General features: G+C 48.3%; 1 protein-coding gene and 1 long non-coding RNA gene across 5 annotated transcripts; one reads left to right on the top strand and one right to left on the bottom strand.

Moving 5' to 3' along the window:
* Positions 1-2,733: 2,733 nt before the first annotated feature.
* Positions 2,734-13,944, bottom strand: PFDN4 (prefoldin subunit 4). Of its 4 annotated transcripts, XM_081557306.1 has the most exons (6): positions 13,906-13,944; positions 10,769-10,924; positions 9,941-10,006; positions 5,670-5,777; positions 4,731-4,871; positions 2,734-3,121 (listed from the first exon to the last, which is right to left on the bottom strand). In XM_081557306.1, exons 3-6 carry the CDS (start codon positions 9,953-9,955, stop codon positions 2,990-2,992), a joined length of 396 nt encoding a protein of 131 aa, XP_081413432.1. In that variant the 5' UTR covers positions 9,956-10,006; positions 10,769-10,924; positions 13,906-13,944; the 3' UTR covers positions 2,734-2,989. The 4 variants fall into 4 exon arrangements, with proteins under 4 accessions (XP_081413432.1, XP_081413431.1, XP_081413433.1 ...); XM_081557305.1 differs by lacking the exon at positions 10,769-10,924 and having other exon boundaries at positions 13,691-13,944; XM_081557307.1 differs by lacking the exon at positions 10,769-10,924.
* A 2,506-nt stretch (positions 13,945-16,450) lies between these two features.
* Positions 16,451-18,711, top strand: LOC145532417 (uncharacterized). Its single transcript, XR_014073215.1, has 3 exons — positions 16,451-16,683; positions 17,461-17,652; positions 18,023-18,711. It is a non-coding gene; the product is annotated as an uncharacterized LOC145532417 (long non-coding RNA).
* The last annotated feature ends 204 nt before the right edge of the window (positions 18,712-18,915 follow it).

The following is an 18,915-nucleotide window of genomic DNA, read 5'->3' as shown; positions in this document are numbered from 1 at the left end:
CACCTTTCTGTTCAAAGCCCCTCGGAGACTGCCCCTGGCTTCCAGCTGTCAAAACTCTGTCAAATGACGTCCCTCCCCAACACCCCTGAACTCCCTATCACCCCCAGTTAGTCAGGGTTTTGAGTAGAGCTCTTATCACTTGGGCAAGCCTACGGGTGGCTGTGGAGATAGAAAGAAATGGATAGACTTGAGAAGTATTTAAAAACTAGAGTCAGCGGCACATGCTCCTAAGATGCACATTTGTAGACCTAATGACCTATTCTTTACTTCCTATCAAGGCCTGGATAGGATGTAGCATATTGTGCACGAGTTTGCAAACTGGCAGCCTGCTGGTCAATTTTACTCCACAAATATCTATCTTTTGTTTAGCCTGCATTGCTTAAAAAAAAAAAAAAGTTGCATTTTCTAAGAATAGTGATTGTACATAAAAATCAGGATTCCGGTCTAGAGGAGGATAGTGGTGGGACAGGTGGGGGTCTGGGGGGGGGCTCGGGAGGGAGGCTTAGGAGGGGAGGGGATCCATGCATACACACCACTGACTCACTTTGTTGCAAGCAGAACTAATGACATTGTAACACAATTATACTCCAACTTAAAAAAGTTAGTGGTGACCATTCAGATCAACAGGTGTTCGCCAGGGCTCAGTGTGAGATGCAGTCCCTTCTGTCCGCAGCCTTCGCCCTGCCCAGTGAGGTTACCAATAAAAATAAGAGCAGGCTGAGCGACACTTCAGAAATGAACTTAAAATGGGAGTCAAACATTTCTGATGTCCTTCATAAATTTACTTCACAGGTAAACTTTAAAGACAAGGTAGAACGTTAGCAATAATGTGTCCCTCTTCCTCCCTACCATGAAATCTTTGTTTTCTTGTGTTAGGCTTATTTGCTAACGCACTGACAAAATTCTCAGTCCTGGCCGGTTACACGATTCCGTTTCTAGCACATCAGTCAGCTGAGCCTTCACTATTAAAACTTCTACTAAACGGTTCAGTTTTAGCCAGCCTCCATTGGGTCTTCCAACTGGCCCTCCAGACCCATCCATTCATCTCCCAACGGGCCCTGTTAACAGACTGACTTCTATGGACCACCTCTGGATTCCGGCTGCGTTTGGCCAATGGTGGTACTTGCTGGATTCTGCAGGGAGAGTGAGGTCAGTGACCAGTCCAAGCTCTGTCACTGCAGGGTGTCCCGGGCCAGCTGTGCCTCTGGTCCAATGAGGGCAGCCCTTCCCCGGGCCCCAGAGTGAAGGGGGGTGGCTGCTCCTCCCCCGACATCCGTGGGTACACAACACTCCCGGCGTTTACCCTCCAGCTTTGGAACCAGGCTCAAAGTTTATCCAACTTTTCTAATTTGAGGGAGTGAGGGTGTTGGGTCGCTCAGTCGTGTCTGACTCTTGCGACCCCATGGACTGTAGCCCACCAGTCTTCTCTGTCCATGGGATTTTCCCAGGCAAGACTACTGGAGTGGATTGCCATTTCCTTCTTAGGGGATCTTCCCAACCTGGGGATTGAACCCAGGTCTCCTGCACTGCAGGCAGATTCTTTACCATCTGAGCCACAAGGAAAGCTCCAATTTGAGGGTGTTATCTATTTCCTGGTACAATACATTTCCGAGTCTCACACTTGCAACCAAATGCACAGAAGAAAAAATATTATTGTGACAGTCATTTTCTAGGATTTGAATATACTATTTGAGAAAATCTGCAGCAACTTAAAAGTATGCCTTTAGGTCACGAAGAACTTTAGAATTACATATTCTATGATTGGGCTTGCTTGCTGGCTCAAACAATGAGGAATCTGCAATGCAGGAGACCCATGTTTGATCTCTAGGCTTGGAAGACCCCCTGGAGAAGAGAATGGCTAATCATTCAGTATTCTTGCCTGGAGAATTCCATGGACAGAGGAGCCTGGCAGGCTACAGTCCATGAGGTTGCAGAGTCAGACATGACTGAGTGACACACACACACACACACACACACACACACACACACTACCTTTAAGGCTGAACTGTTTCTAAACATTTAACCAAAAAACACATATGCAGTGTTTAGCCTTGAGAATTAAAAAATGACATTTCCTCTAAAGCTCTCGGCAGTTAACCTTGGACATCTCATTTTTGCATCTTGAGGCCTCCATTGGTGTTTTGGCGTATCAGTGCCATCTGCTGGAAAGTTAGTATAATTAAGTCTTCTAAATCCCAAAGGGTTATCTTCTGGGGGAGGGCAGTAGGGAGCAAATGTACTCTTTAAGGAAAAAAGCCTTATTTTTAAATACTCAGCTGCTTAACTTCCACATCATTATCAATATAAACTGCAGTTAATTACAAAGCACTAAAATAAAGTCTAAAACGTAATTAAAAAAAAAAAAAAGAACCTAACATCTCCTATTGGTTCATCTCGGTTGTTCTGCTCTATGTATGAAGCTCAACAGGCCTCAACTTGTTTTTGCGTCATCTGGACTCTTAAACCAATATATGTAAGAAATATACATACTAAGATGTAACATATACTGCACATATTTAAATAAAGCGTATACATATGTTTTAGTATATGACAAAGTATTAGTTGGGAAGTGAGTAAAAACAGATGTAAGATGGGATGAAAGCAGTGCTTTCTTCATCTCAAAGAGGCAACTGAAATAGACACAGATAAACTACATGACACATGTAACTGTTAAAATTTCCTTCTAAGTAAAAACGGCACAAATATTCTAAATGACAATACAGAAACGTGAAAGATTGCTTAACTGATTTTAATAACATGACATAAAGCCCCTACACTTGATATAATTGTTATGCAAAATACATCGATGAATACTGTCTTCTTTTAAAAATATAAAATAAATAAGCAAGACGTGAAAATAGGCAAGTTCCCATTAAATAAATGAAAAATTTAAAAAAAGTTTTGCTTTCCATTTCATTTGAAGGGAAATTATCATTTTAAACAATATTCAAGTTTACTAAACAAATTAAAAAAAATTTTTACAAAATGTTTAACTTTCATCAGCTTCGAGGTTTATGTTACTCCCAAATTTTGCATATAACTGAACTTTCAAATCTGCTAACACCCGCTGAATTGATTCCACTCTGGATTCCAAGGCGTCAATTTCTTCTTGCAAATTTTTCTGCAAAAAAAAAAAAATTTAGTTTAAATTAATTCTATTCAATTGGACGATTTCTGAGCATCTGTGGATGAAGTAACATCTGGGAAGAATTTTAGGTCAAACACTTCCTAAACTTGGACAGGCAGCTAAATAATACTGATAATTAAATCTAAACCAAAAGTCTGAACGTGGGCATTTTTCATTCATGATCTATATTTGTTTATTATAGAATAAGTCATGCTTTTCTCAGTTCTGGCTGACTTGAAAGAACAGAATAAGATAAAATAAATTATCATATCCCAATAAAGAAAGAATGGTGTGTAAACATTTTAGGTAAACAGTTCACCATGGGCCTGCCTTCTGACACAGCCTCTTTCAACTTCCCACAAAAATAACTATGGAACTAGAGGAAATGGTAAAAATTCACACTCCCGCCAATAATTAAGAGTAACAACTTGTCAAAATCTGGCAAGTTTCCTAGTTATGAGGCCCCTGGAGTTAGAATTTAAAAGAGCCGTAATGAGAGTCTCATTTATGAAAGAGAAGCTTTGCCACAAGAAATGCATGGAAGGTCAGAAATTCCCTCCTGGCCAGGATCAAAAGGATTTTTCCTAAATATGACAAAGAAAAAATGGAATCACACAAATAATACACATACCCATTAATATCTGGAACAAAAGAGGAATGTCTAGCATCAGCAATGTTAACATGCTAGAAATCTGGCCAGCGGTTCTCAAAGCGGGGCCCCAGGTCACCTGGGAGCTTCTTAGGTCACCAGGGCGCCGCTCCAGGCCTCGAGAATAAGGGATTCTTGGCGCTGGACTCAATAATCTGAATTTTTAACAAGCCCAAATGTTGTCAATGATTTCATACTCTGACCCAGTAATTATACTTCTCTGATTATTTCCTTAAAGAAACTTCCTAAAGGTGAACAAAGATTTAATAAGAATGTTCACCACAATATTCCTACAGAAAAATAGGAATATAAACAAATTAACGAGAGGAGGACAGTGAGCTGAATCAATGTCCTCTAACACAACATTAAACGGTCATCAGAAGTGATGCTTTTAAGGCACATGTGGCCCCAACAGGCTCCCGGTGAAGACCTGCTGGATAAATGAACATTGAGTGGAACAATGAAATACTCCCACTGGGATGTTAACCAACCAAAATGTGACGCAAAAATACACAGAGGAAGAGAACATAAAAGAAATACGTGAAACTGTTTGTCATGGATGATTATCTCTGGGTAGTGGGATTACGAGTGATCTTCTTTTTCTGTTTTATGATATTCTGTACTTTCTGAAAACTATTAATTTAGGCCACAGCTTCTGGGCTCAAAAGATCATCCCCTTTGTCACTCTGAGTGAGTCCCATAACCTCTCTAAGACTCTATTCTTCTTCAGGTCTAAATTGGGATTCCCACAAATACGCCACAGAGTCATCCTTAAGATTAAACAAAATCATGTTTACGAGCATTCAGAGAAGGCCCAGGACATTGGAAGGACCCATGAAATGCTAGCTAGCATCCCTTATTTTCCCTACACCTATAATCACATATTCTTTATAATGACAAAAAATCCTAATTTAAGAGTTACACGTCACCCTCCAGGGAGAGATCTTGACATACCTTAGCTTCTTCTAACATTTCTTGCGTTTCTTCCTGGGAATGACTGATGAAAACGTCGCCAATCTGATAAGGTATCATTACGCAGTCGTCATCTGCAAGCATGATGTCCTCACAGGCATCTTCTAAATTCTGGAGTTGTTTCTGTGTATCCGAAGTGAACAGCAATGAAAAATGCATTCGAAATTCTCTGGTAAAACCCACTTGTCATTTGGGACACCCACGCTACGCTCTGAGAGACTTTCACAAGGAATTCTCACACTAAACTAAGAGTTTCTCACACTGTTTAGATGGCGTTTCACAGGGAAGCACCCAGGAGCAGACTGGCACGCTGCCCCCCAGACAGCTCCAGATCGCTCCAAGTCGCCGGAGGGCACCATGGGGGTCTCCACGGCCACTCAGGTCTCCTACTTTGTGTCTCACCTTGGGAAGTCTGCCTTCCAATAGCAGAATAAAAACACAAACACAAACTCGCCTTTCTCAGCTCTGCTTGATGCAAATAATAACATCAAGTCCCCTAATCAAAGACACCTGACCCGGCCTTCAGCCCAGGCGAGCTGCCGTGAGAAGCAGGCTCTGACATGCAGGCCTGGGCTGGGCAGCAGCGCAGAGACCCAAGGACTGAGGGGCAGAGTCCTCCCCAAGGGGGGCGCAGCCGCCTCTGCATCAGCGGTGAAGCAGCAGCCCCATCATCGGCCCAGGCCTCCGCGCCGCGGCTCTGGGACCTGCTCCTTGACCCTCAGCCAGAGGGCACACCCCTCAACGATGGGCACGCGCTCACTTCCCTCAACTAACATCTTCCTTCTTAAACTAACTGGAGTGTATTACGTGACTCACAGTGGGGAGCCCAAGGCCGCTATAATCACACATGACTGAATTTAGTTATAAAAAGCTATAGCATGAAGAGCTTTCATGTTTCTTAAATAAATCCAGTTTCAATACCTTTTTTACTTCTATTTCTTCCTTCAGCTCTGTGATTCTACTTGTATTCCGTGCAAATTTGTTTATCTTTTGTTGATCTTCAAAAGTGACATTGACATCTTCTGCAGCCTGAGGAAACATTGAAATGTTTTGTAGAATTAATCTGAATGGAGAGGTTAGAGGTTAGCTTTTAGCATAATTCTGAAACACCTCGATAAACTGCTTGTTGCTTATCCTCAGAGTCCAGGACCACAAGAGGCAGAGAATGTCACAGACAGGCCCTACCAAGCTGCAGGACCACAAGCTTAAGATTCTTCATTAAACCTGTAACCTCTCCTGGTATGCTATGGAATGCCTAATCCGCAAAAACATTTCAATATAAACAACAATTGAGAATAAATCCTGGATCAAGTCAGTCAACTTTTGGCCTGGAGCAGAATTTCTCAAGCTGGAACATTCTTTCATCAAGGTAATCCAGGGAGCAAAAGTGATGTGCTAGTTAATTTTTGTAAATGCCTCAGACTAGTTTATTCTCTAAGAGTTAAAACTTGCTCAAGCTTACTGAGCCTATCCGAAGTCTGATTGTTTCTATAATTTTTTAGAATTTATTTTTAATTGGAAGATAATTGCGTTACTTTGGCCACCTGATGCTGACTCATTGGAAAAGACCCTGATGCTGAGAAAGATTGAGGGCAAAAGAAGGGGGCAACAGAAGATGAGATGGTTCCAACAATCTCAGTGGACATGAGTCTGAGCAAACTCCGGGAGACAGTGAAGGACAGGGAAGCCTGGCGTGCTGCAGTTCGTGGGGTGGCAGAGTCGGACATGATTTAGTGACTGAACAACACCGACAATAATCACTTTACGCGGTTGTGCTGGTCTCTGCTGTGCAACTTAAATCAGCCACAAGTATACAAACGTCCCTCCCCCTGGACCTCCCCCCCACCTCCCGACCCCATCCTACCCCTCCAGGGGGTCACAGAGCACCAGATGAGCTCCCTCATTTCTGTAATTTTTAATCTGATTGATACACTGGCATGAGGGTCACTATGCATCTCAGGGACTATATTCCACACACACACAGTAAAAGTTTATGTTTGCTTTAATGTAGAACTTATGTGTCTTCACTATGAATAAGGCGTAATTCACTGTAAAATGAAAAAAAATTGAATGCAGAATTCCAAAGAAGCAAGGAGAGATAAGAAAGCCTTCCTCAGTGATCAATGCAAAGAAATGGAGGAAAACAATAGAATGGGAAAGACCAGAGATCTCTTCAAGAAAATTAGAGATATCAAGGGAACATTTCATGCAAAGATGGGCTCGATAAAGGACAGAAACGGTATGGACCTAACAGAAGCAGAAGATAGCAAGAAGAGGTGGCAAGAATACACAGAAGAACTGTACAAAAAAGACCTTCACGACCCAGATAACCACGATGGTGTGATCACTCACCTAGAGTCAGACATCCTGGAATGTGAAGTCAAGTGGGCCTTAGGAAGCATCACTAAGAACAAAGCTAGTAGTGGTGATGGAATTCCAGTTGAGCTATTTCAAATCCTCAAAGATGATGCTGTGAAAGTGTTGCACTCGATATGCCAGCAAATTTGGAAAACTCAGCAGTGGCCACAGGACTGGAAAAGGTCAGTTTTCATTCCAATCCCAAAGAAAGGCAATGCCAAAGAATGCACAAACTACCGCACTCATCTCACACGCTAGCAAAGTAATGCTCAAAATTCTCCAAGCCAGGCTTCAACAGTACGTGAACCATGAACTTCCAGATGTTCAAGCTGGTTTTAGAAAAGGCAGAGGAACCAGAGATCAAACTCCCAACATCCGATGCACCATCGAAAAAGCACGAGAGTTCCAGAAGAACATCTACTTCTGCTTTATTGACGAGGCCAAAGCCTTTGACTGTGTGGATCACAGTAAACTGTGGAAAATTCTTCAAGAGATAGGAATACCAGACCACCTGACCTGCCTCCTGAGAAAGCTGTATGCAGGTCAGGAAGCAACAGTTAGAACTGGACATGGAGCAACAGACTGGTTCCAAATAGGAAAAGGAGTACGTCAAGGCTGTATATTGTCACCCTGCTTTAACTTATATGCAGAGTACATCATGAGAAACGCTGGGCTGGATGAAGCACAAGCTGGAATCAAGATTGCTGGAGAAGTATCAATAACCTCAGATAGGCAGATGATACCACACTTATGGCAGGAAAGCAAAGAACTAAAGAGCCTCTTAAAAGTGAAAGAGGAGAGTGAAAAAGTTGGCTTAAAGCTCAACACTCAGAAAACTAAGATCATGGCATCTGGTCCCATCACTTCATGGTAAATAGATGGGGAAACAGTGGAAACAGTGACAGACATTTTTGGGGGCTCCAAAATCACTGCAGATGGTGATTGCAGCCATGAAATTAAAAGACGCTTGCTCCCTGGAAGAAAAGTTATGACCAACCCAGACAGCATATTAAAAAGCAGAGACTATTTTGCCAACAAGGTCTGTCTAATCAAAGCTATGGTTTTTCCAGTAGTCATGTATGGATGTGAGAGTTGGACGGTGAAGAAAGCTGAGCACCGAAGAATTGATGCTTTTGAACTGTGGTGTTGGAGAAGACTCTTGAGAGTCCCCTGGACTGCAAGGAGATCCAACCAGTCCATCCTAAAGGAAATCAGTCCTGGGTGTTCATTGGAAGGACTGATGTTGAAGCTGAAACTCCAATAGTTTGGCCACCTGATGCGAAGAGCTGACTCACTGGATAGACCCTGATGCTGGGAAAGATTGAGGGCAGGAGGAGAAGGGGACGACAGGGGATGAGATGGTTGGATGCCATCACTGACTCGATGGACATGGGTTTGGGTGGACTCCGGGAGTTGGTGATGGACAGGGAGGTGTGCTGCGGTTCATGGGGTCGTAAAGAGTCCCGACGAAGCGACCGAACTGATGTGATTAATGTGGTTAAATCGGTAGAGAAAATTAGACAGCTTACATGACAAAGTATGAAATCATATTAGTAATAGCTAATATTTACTGGAAAAGGAAACGCCAACTCACTCCATTATTCTTGCCTGGGAAATCCCACGGACAGAGGAGCCTGGTGAGTCCATGGGATGGAAAGAGACAGACATGACTGAGCGACTAACAGCAACATTTCCTGAGCACTCACTATGTACCAAAGGCTTTCTAAGTACTTTATTACTGCTGTCAATCCTCCAATCAATCTTAGCAAGCAGGATCATTAGCACCACTATTCTACAGAAAGTGTGGCACAGAGAGGTTAAGAAATTTGCCCACAGCCACAGAGAGAGCAAGTGGCAGAGCTCGGTGCCGACCCCGGTGGTCTAGCTCCAGAGCCAGAGAGACCCATGAGCACTCAGAGATTAAGGGCAAGTGTGTGCGTGTGTAAGTGTGTGTTTTACACATGCAATCACACACATCTAGAAGGAGCAGGAAGTCCTTGGCTTCAGATTTTCAAAGGGGGACCATGCTTTTTTCTTTTGCTTCCTTCCCCTTTTCACTTGTCTCTTTTTAATTTTATTTTTATTAAATAAAAAAAGTTTTAATTTTATTTTATATTAGAGGATAGTCAACTGATTAACAAAGGACCACATATTTTTAAAACATCTTTTAAATAACAAGCTTCCTTCGAGTTCCCCCTCACTTAAAAGATAGGAAACAAGGGCACATGGTTACAATTTAAAGGAGGAAAGAGTCCGACAGCTTCAGCAAGGACTACTGTGGGCTCCATTACCAGCAGCAGCAATGGTTCAGTGACCACACCACACCCTATCTTTTCACCTGCTCTCTCATGACCAGTGACTTCTTTCTTTCATTTGACAGGCAACCTGCTGTCTCAAGCAATAGGGAGCTTAGTGGTCAGAATGTACATGCAGACACCTAGAATTCAGCCCTCCCCTGACCCAGGCTGCCATCACCCAATAAACATGCATCAGCCTCCGCAGAGACCCAGTAGATACCTTGAAAAAAAGTCCTTTACAATGGGATATACATATAGCTTTGAATGTTCAACCTGGTTCATAACCGTAATACGGAAGCTGGGAAACACTGAGCTACACGATACACAAGCTAAAGCGAACTCCATACACAGGTCCGTTGGCATTCAAGCCATCTGCTCGCACAAGAAGTCTCAACTCCCTACCATATATACAATTAGACAGCCAGAGGGAATTTGCTGTATGACGCAGGGAGCTCAAACCCGGTGCTCTGTGACTGCCCAGAGGGGTGGGGTGGGGGGTGGGAAGGAGGTTCCACGTGGGAGGGGACATGGGTATACCTGAGGGTGGTTCATGCTGATGTTCCGCAGAGACAATCACAATATTGTAAAGCAGTTATCATCCAACTAAAAATAAATACATTTAAATTAAAAAAAAAAAAGAAGTTTCAACTCTCTAAGCCAACAGGGAACAGAGAATTATAGACTTCCCGCTCCTGCTGAATTTAAATACAGAGTCTTTAGAAGCCTGAACGTGTATTTGCAGATCACCCATCACGGGAAGGCTTTCACAGGCTAATCCCCAGGAAACCCAGCCCAGGTTCACCGGGAGCACAGCTGAGGCTTAACGCACTGTTTGTGAATCCACATCTAAGGCATGTTCAATCAGACTCACTGACAAGGGATTTCTGAAAAGCTGCAGCGAGTCTGGCCACCTGCCTTCTATCTTTCCAAAGCAGGTGGTTCCTGCTGTAGCCTCACCGACCAGTAGCCCCCAGCACACGGGACCCTGGAGCTCATTTCTGTAACGGTGGTGTTCTCCCTGCAGTTCAGGGCTGAAGCCGGGGTGTGAGGCAAACACCCACTGCCTAACCCGCAGGCCACCCAGGGGAGGGCTGTTGATGGTGGAAAGAGACAAGTCAGCACCTTTCCTGACTGCAGCTTCCGTTTTCATCTCACTGATCTAGAACAGTCCTGTGCTGCTGGCGGCTCCATTTTGGCAGGGAGGGGGTAATTCTAAACTGGGAGTGCAGACTGAGAGGGGGCCCTTTACTCCCGACACTCTGTGCAATGTGCTGCGCCGCATGTGCGTTCCTCCTGGGTTTCATCCGACCCTTAAAAGAGACCCGTGCCCCGAAAGGTCAGGAGAAAAGCTAGATGTAGTACTACCGTTCACGAAGCCAAAATAGCTCAAGGAGGAAGGAGACTTTCACAGTACTGGAGGCAGCACAGAGTGGTGGGAACAGCAGCACGGGATTCAAATCCAAGCCAACATGAACCATGGGCAACTCATCCAGTTCTCTGGAGCCACTTCAGGTTTGTCATCTGTAAAACGGGGAAGCTATTCCCACCTTCCAGAAGTGATAAACATGAGCACCTAGCTTAGGGCCTGGGGATGGAGTCACCTTTCAATAAATGACAGCTAAGTGCTCTATTTTCTGAATAATGTTTGCCAAAAATCATTACAAAGAACAGACCCAGATCTAGAAGGAAATTCTGCTAGGTCTAAGAGAAATGGGACTGCTCAAGATTTCAGGTGAAAATTAAAATCCCCTGCACTACGACTGCGCCCTTACCGGGAACAACAGCCTGTCCCGGGATCCGGGAGGAAGGGACCCATCCTGTCATGCTCGCACTGAGTCCGGACCCACAGCTGGGCCCCTAAGGTTCTAAAAACCCTAGAGGGAAAGTCTGGCTAATTTCAATATGCTTGAATTTTTAACAGTTATCTACTCAGTTTCTACAATATAAAATTTTGTATTTTTATTCATCTTTCGTATGAACAGTCATTCATTAATTTAGCATTCCCTAAGTGCAAGGAGGGCTGCCCTGGAGCCTCAGTGGTAAAGAATCCACCTGCCAATGCAGGCGACCTGGGTTCCATCCCTGGGTCAGGAAGATCCCCTGGAGTAGGAAATGGCAACCCACTCCAGTTTCTTGCCTGCAGAATCCCATGGACAAAGGAGCCTGATGGCCTACAGTCCATGGGGTCTCAAAGAGACGAACATGACTTAGCAACAGGGTAATATGAGTCCCCCCTCATGAGTACTGACAAGCTTACACTCTAGTAGAGGAACTAGGTAAAAAGTAAGATTTTCTGCTAGTTAGTGATACGTGTGATAGCGAAAGCAAAATAGTTTAAGGAGTGGAAGTGTTGGAGGGCTTCTTTGAAATGTCAAAGCTGGCTTCTCTGAGGAGGAGACATTTGTCCTCAGGATGTATCACCGGCCAAGAACCAGGTCTGAGAAAGGAGAACTTTGGAGATGTTAAGACTGAATCGTCGTCTCATCCTAACTTCTCACCATAAAAAGTCACGCCCCAGTGGATGTTACAAACACTCAGAATAAAGCACGCCAGACGCAAAGAGCTCTTCTTCAACGCCAAGGGCTGCCCTATGGTATTTTGCTCTCACCCATTTGGTACGCATCTGTCTTCTCCGAGTCAGCAGAGAGGAAGACGCACAGGTTGCTAACCTATCAGAAGCCCCTACAGGAATGCGCTGCGCCTGTGAGAGCCTTCCTGAGATAGAGAGCCTTGCGTTTGGGCCGCCACCGTCCCCTCCAAAAGCCCTTGGCCATCACGGTTCAGCCTGCTCCCCGCCCCAGTTCCCTTCCTCCTGGCCATCTTTGCACTGAATGCACCCAGGCCTGAACCACAACTACTATCTTCCATGGAGTTAAAGGTCATACGTGACAGAGGGCTCAGTACAAACAGAAAACAGAGGCCAGCTGAATCTCACTCAGTGTCTCAGTCACCCAGGCCCCAAACTCTACTCTGGAACCAACAAGAATTTGCGGATGACAGATCAGTAAAACGAGGAACTCATCTTGGTTTGCCTGGAGCTGTCCCCGTTTCAGCACCCCGTCCATGTCAGGCAAACCTGAACAGACTGGTCACCCTACACCAAGGTGGCTGAAGACTGTGAGGTGGTGTGGAGCCGAAAGCAATGGAAGCACATTGCCAGGCGGTCTCAGAAGCGGACTGAAGGACTCAGACAAAACCGACGGAGCCAATGCCTTCGGCCAGCGGACTCTCATCAGACACCATGGAAGTTAAACACACAGACGCTGGAGGCAGAACTCCCGTGTTTATTTATTACAACCCTAACTTTGCCTCTGTGGTTCAGGTTCTTGATTTGTAAAATAAAAATAAACGCAGCATGACCCTAAGAGGAGTAGAAAATTAAAATAACGTACGGAATGTGCTTAGATCGGCGCACAGTACAGCCTCAGTAACCATCAGACGCTGTCAGTGCCTTGCCCCGCTCCGGGTTAGTTTCTTTCTATGCATCGGTAGACTTACCGAGCGATAAGCCCTGAACAGGCGCTTTGCTCGCTTAATGGGATAAAAGGTGAGCTTTGGGGAAAGACAAAATAAAACTCGGGTGTGCACTCGGGTTCTGCTTATTAGCTGAGTCACCAGGAAGCCGCTCGCGGCTCTGTAGCAGAGGGAACAAGCCGGCGGCTCCGGGCACCGCGCACCCTCGGTGCGGGCAGCCCGGCCTGCGGCCTCCGGCCCTGCGCGCCGACCGGCCCTGGGCCTCAGCTCCCGGACGACGGCGGGTGCCGGCGGCCCCGTGAAGCTGCGAGGTTGACCGCACGCCGGCTGCAGTCGTCCAGGCCTTCCGCCCGCGGCCCGAGGCGGGGCCCCGGCCTCTCTAGGGCCCGCGGCGCCGCCGGGAGGACCCTGCTCCTCCAGGGCGGCCGGCCGGGCCTGGGGACCCCGCGGCGCCGGGAGCCTCCCAGACCGGGAGCCGCGAGCTCGCGTCCCCCCGGTCTCCCCCGGCCCCGGCCTCCTGCCCGCCGAGCCCCCTCACCGCCCCCGGCCCCGGCCCCGGCCTCCCGCCCGCCGAGCCCCCTCGCCGGCCCCGGCCCCGGCCCCGGCCTCCCGCCCGCCGAGCCCCCTCGCCGCCCCCGGCCCCGGCCTCCCGCCCCCGGCCCCGGCCCCCCGCCCCCGGCCCCGGCCTCCCGCCCGCCGACCCCCCTCGCCGCCCCCGCCCCCGGCCTCCCGCCGCCTCCGGGCCCGGCCTCCCGCCCGCCGAGCGCCCTCGCCGCCCCCGGCCCCGGCCTCCCGCCCGCCGAGCCCCCTCACCGCCTTCTTCATGGTGGCCGCCATCTTGGGACTGCGCTACGGCGCGAGGCGGGGAGGGCGGCCGAGCGGCCCCGCGCCCTCGCCGCGCCCTCCCCGCGGCCCCGCGCCCGCCCTCGCTCGCCCTCGGCCCGGACCCGCGGCGGACGCAGCGCCGGCTCCACATCCCCCCGACCGGGCCTCCGGCCGGCAGCTCCTCGCGCCCGGGCTCGGGGTACCTGCAACCGGGAAGGACTTGGTACGCGCCAGTTAAAGGGGCAGGCACGCCTGTGGGCCGACGGAAACCGCGGGCGGCGCGGCTGCGGCGCGGGCGGCGGGCAGCAGGGGGCGCCGAGCGCGGGTGCGGGGAGCCGCCTCCGTGACGAGCGGAGCCGCCTCCCTGACGAGCGCACGGCGACGCGCGCCACGGCCGCGCCCGGTGCCTCGGACGGCGCGGGGAGGGGCCGCCCTGCCGGGCTCCGTTCATTCTGCACCTACTGTATACGCGCACACGTGTGCCTCCCGATTCTTCCTTGTCCTTTTCTTGGTCTTTACACTCTTAAAAGTCATCGAGGACCTCAGAAAACTTCTGTTCTGTGTTCATCGATATTTACCACATTAGAAATTAAAACAATTTTTGAATGTATTTGTTAATTTAAAATAATAAAACATCCCTTCCCTATTTATTATAACCAACACTTTAAAAGAACCGTATTTTCCAAGACAAAAAAAAGAGAAATATTGAGAAGAATGGCATAGTTATACATTCTTGCAAATCTCTTTAACGGCTGGCAATGGACGTTTAGGTTCTCACACCTGCCTCTTTATTCACTTCCTGGCAATATGTTGTTTAATTGACACAGATGAAGAAAACCTGGTCTCACATAGACATGAAGTTAGAAAAAGGAGGCCCTCTGGAGGTCCCCTGAAAAAATCTCAGGGACCCCAGGGGTTTGAGAATTGCTATGGACAAGTGGTATGTCTTGAAGCCCAGTTTCCAATATGGGAAATGGGGATTTGGGCTAAGTCGCTTCAGTCGTGTCCGACTCTTCGCGACCCTGTGGATGGTAGCCGCCAGGCTCCCCTGTCCGTGGGATTCTCCAGGCAAGGACACTGGAGCGGGCTGCCATGCCCTCCTCCAGGGGGAGAAGGGGGCAAGGATGCCCTATAGCACCCCCTGCTTCCCCACCACAGCACTCAACCCTATGGCACTGCCCCTCTGTCAGTGTCCCAGGTCCAGATCCAAGCCCTTTGCATTGGGTCTTCCCCGTGCACAGCTCAGTATATATTTGTTGAATGAAGTTTTGTTTTGTTTTGTTTTCAGGGTTAAATCTGGTCACAGGATCTGTCCTGTATTGGAATCTCCATCAATGACATTCATTCATTTAAAAGTTCATTGAGTAGCAGCGTTTAAAGCTGCTGCAGAAACAGACAGTGGAGAGGGAAATCAACACGCAAGTGCAGTGTCAGCGCTGCTCTGGTGGGCCCGTGGTTAAGACTTTGTCTTCCAACGCGACAGGGTCGGGGTTTGATCCCTGGTCGGGCAGCTGAAATCCCACATGCCTCAAACCCACACGAAACAGAAGCAATATGGTAACAAATTCAATAAAGACTTTAAAAATGGTCCACATCAAAAAAGAAAGCAAAGTCATTACAAATGGTGCCAAGTGCACGAAGGGAGAAACAAGGGGCTGAGACCGAGCAGAACAGAAACGGGTGATCAAAGGGGCTTCTGGAGGCGGCCACTGAGAATGAGGAAAGCTGGAAGCTGACTTACTTTCTTGGGCTCCAAAATCATTGCAGACAGTGACTACAGCCATGAAATTAAGACACCTGCTCCTTGGAAGAAAAGCTATGACAAACCTAAACAGAGCATTAAAAAGCAGAGACATCACTTTGCCAGCAAAGGTCCATGTAATCAAAGCTATGGTTTTTCCAGTAGTCATATATAGATAAGAGAGTTGGACCATAAAGAAGACTTAGCGCCAAAGAATTGATGCTATTGAACTGTGATGTTAGAGAAGACTCTTGAGAGTCCCTTGGACTGCAAGGAGAGCAAACCAGTCAATCTTAAAGGAAATCAACTCTGAATATTCATTGGAAGGATTGATGCTGAAGCTCCAATACTTTGGCCACCTGACGCGAAGAATTGACTCATTGGAGAAGACTGTGATGGGAAAGATTGAAGGCGGGAGGAGAAGGGGACGACAGAGGATGAGATGGTTGGATGGCACCACTGACTCAATGGACATGAGTTTGAGCAAGCTCCAGGAGATAATGAAGGACAGGGAAGCCTGGCGTGCTGCAGTCCATGGGGTCACAAAGAGTCAGACACAACTGAGTGGGTGAACAGCGTTGAGAATGGGAAGCATTTACCTGCGGGGGGGTGGGGGCAGTCTCTCACGGGGGAAGGGAATGCCTGGGCTAGATCGGCAGTTCAAAGTCACCGTCTTCCTGTGTTCAGGCCTCCATAATAAAACACACCAGACTGGGTGGCTTATAAACAATAGGGAGCTGTCTCTCACAGCTCTGGAGGCTGGAAGTCTGAGAGCAGGACACCAGCGTGGTCAGGTGAGGGCTGTCCTCCTGGTTCACAGCCAGCACCTTCGGGCTCTGCCCTCCCAGGGAGGAAGGGGCGAGGGACCGAGCTGGTGTCTCTCTTACAGGAGCGCCAATACCTTTCGTGAAGGCTCCGCCCTCCTGACGGCTCCGCCCCTAAAGACCCCACCCCTTAATAGGTCACAAGGAACCTTAGGATTTCAGGGCATGAATTTGGGGGTGGGGGCCCCCTGGGGGGCGCCAAACATTCAGACAAAAGCAGAAGTCATGGCTCCCAGCTGGATGTTCTGCCAGTCCCTGGGCGTGGCCGCGTGGCAGAGGGGTCCTCCTGGGTCCCCTCACCAAGCGTTAGACAAGAGCCCACTTTTGGGCCCTGGAAGAGGGCCCCCTTCCTGCAACAGCTGCACCCTCAAGCATCAAGTCTTCATCCAGGAGCAGCAAAGGCGGAGAGGAAAGGGGTCAGCGGGCACCTCTGTGCTCAGGCCTCCTCTGACTCACTGTCCTGCGCTTTCTCGCTCTCTTGCCTTTTCTCGCTATCAAGGAGAAATGCATTTCCCAGAATCTCCCAGCCCCCTTTCTTTATGTACGTCTTACACCCACTTTGGGCTTCCCTGGTGGCTCAGACAGTAAAGAATATGCCTGCAATGCAGGAGACCAGGGTTCTATCCCTGGGTCAGGAAGATCTCCCGGAGAAGGGAATGGCAACCCCTCCAGTATTCTTGCCTGGAGAATCCCATGGACAGAGGAGCCTGGTGGGCTACAGTCCAAGGGGTCGCAGAGTCAGACATGACTGAGCGATTTTCACTACACCCACTTCAATCACTGGCCAAAAGCAACAGGATTAATGATTACCTTAAACAATGATGACTAATTCCTCGAGGCTGGAAATTTGGCTTCCTGAAAACAAAACTAGCCCGGGTTTCTAAACACTACGAAGAGGAAGAAGGAAGCGTTGTTGGGTCACCAGCCAACAGTCATTGGTCATCAGATGGGGCTGTTCAGAGAGCTGGGCAGACCGGGGTTGGACAGGGTCTTGAGGCCTGGGAGAGTGTCATTTAACCTGGACGACGGGCAGCGGGCAGGCCCCCAACCTTGGTGCTGAATTGGCCCCCTCTGGCTCAGAGGTCTTTCTTTCCCTTCCATTTCTCACCATCCCTTTCCCCCTCTGCTGCCCATTGTAGTCCTTAATCTTTAGTATTTCCAACCTGTGCTTCTGTTCTGTCTTTTCCCTCCAGCCTGAGACGGCCCCTATCTAGTTGGATCCACAGAAGAAGGAAACTAGGGTCCAAATGGGGACAATCAGAGCCTCCAGGGCAGGAAGGCAAATCCCAACAAGGTCTTGAAAATACTGTCCCAAATGGATGAAGGAACACTTGCCCTTATACTGGACTGGAAACTGGCCGCCCAGTGACCGGATGCAAGATATGGTTTGTTTGGGGTTCTTTTTTGACCCATACGGTATTTTTTTTAATTGAGCCTACATTTGAAACAGGAGATTTCACTCAACAATATTCGAGCTTTTACAGAAACAGACCCACAGACTTAGAGAACTACCTTACGGTTAGCAGGGGAGGGTGGGAGGCAGAGACAGTTACGGAGTTTGGGATGGACTGGGACACGTGGCTAGGCTGAGAAGGGAGAACCAGCAAGGCTCTGCTGAGGCGGGAGGCAGATGGGCCCCCGGGGTGCACCGGTTGGAGCTTCCCTCCCTGTGGTCTGAAATGGCAAGATAAGAACCGCAGGACAGTGGAGGGAGGGGACTGGGCCCGCCCAGACCACATGCGTCTCCTTCTCCAGGCCAGGAGAGCTGGCCCAGCACACTTGCGCAGAGAAGCTCCCTGGAGGCCAAGGGGAGTCACGTCAAGGGACGCTCTCTACCCATGTGCTGTTGAGTAAAGTCCATCTTGGCTAAGAGACGCGTGTGCACCGCCGGGAGGACCCCAGATGTACCAAACACGGACTGTGAACCGGGCAAACCAAACTGACCGGCCAAAGGAAGCCTGGAAGAAGTGCCCTGGGAAAGGGATTCAAACCGCCACGAGGGCGCGACTCGGGGACCCTCCCCGCGTCTGTCCACACGGACTGTACTCTTTTCCCTCCTAATAAGTACTTGACTGGCTTCACTGCTTTCTGTCTTTGTGGAGATTCTTTTCTGCAAAGCCGATGGGCCAGGGCCCTCGTCACTGACCGCTGGTCTAGGAACAGGTGCCTTCACCACGGTCACCAGCCTCCATCTCTGGCTGGGACCCCAAACCCCGCTCCAAGCTGCTGCAGGCGGAGGCCACCCATCACTGCTGTAGTGCTGAGAACTCTTCTCAAAACTATGTAACAACCTGAACGGGAAAAGAATTTAAAAAAGAAGAGATGAGTATATATATATGTGTGTGTGTGTGTGTGTATACATATATATAAAACTGAATCACTTTGCTATACACCTAAAATGATCACAATATTGTTAACCTGCTATATTCTATATAAAATAAAAAGTTAAAATAATAATAATCATAGAGTTTTTAGTTTGCTCTTGCTGGTAAAAGCAGAGTCCTGGTGACCCTCAGCCTCCATTCCTGCACGCCAGCCGCTGCTGGTACTGATTCGACGCAGACCGTTCAGCCCACAGGCCCCTGCCTGCCTCGGCTGTGTGTCTACCTGTCAGGCCCTCCAGGTAGATGAGCTTCGCCACCCCCAGG

The sequence above is a fragment of the Giraffa tippelskirchi genome, chromosome 13 (assembly GCF_054371585.1).
Source record: "Giraffa tippelskirchi isolate mGirTip1 chromosome 13, T2T-mGirTip1v1.2.pri, whole genome shotgun sequence".
NCBI lineage: Eukaryota > Metazoa > Chordata > Mammalia > Artiodactyla > Giraffidae > Giraffa > Giraffa tippelskirchi.
Note: the sequence above shows the minus strand (reverse complement) of the source record. Positions and strands in the feature narration are given on the sequence as shown.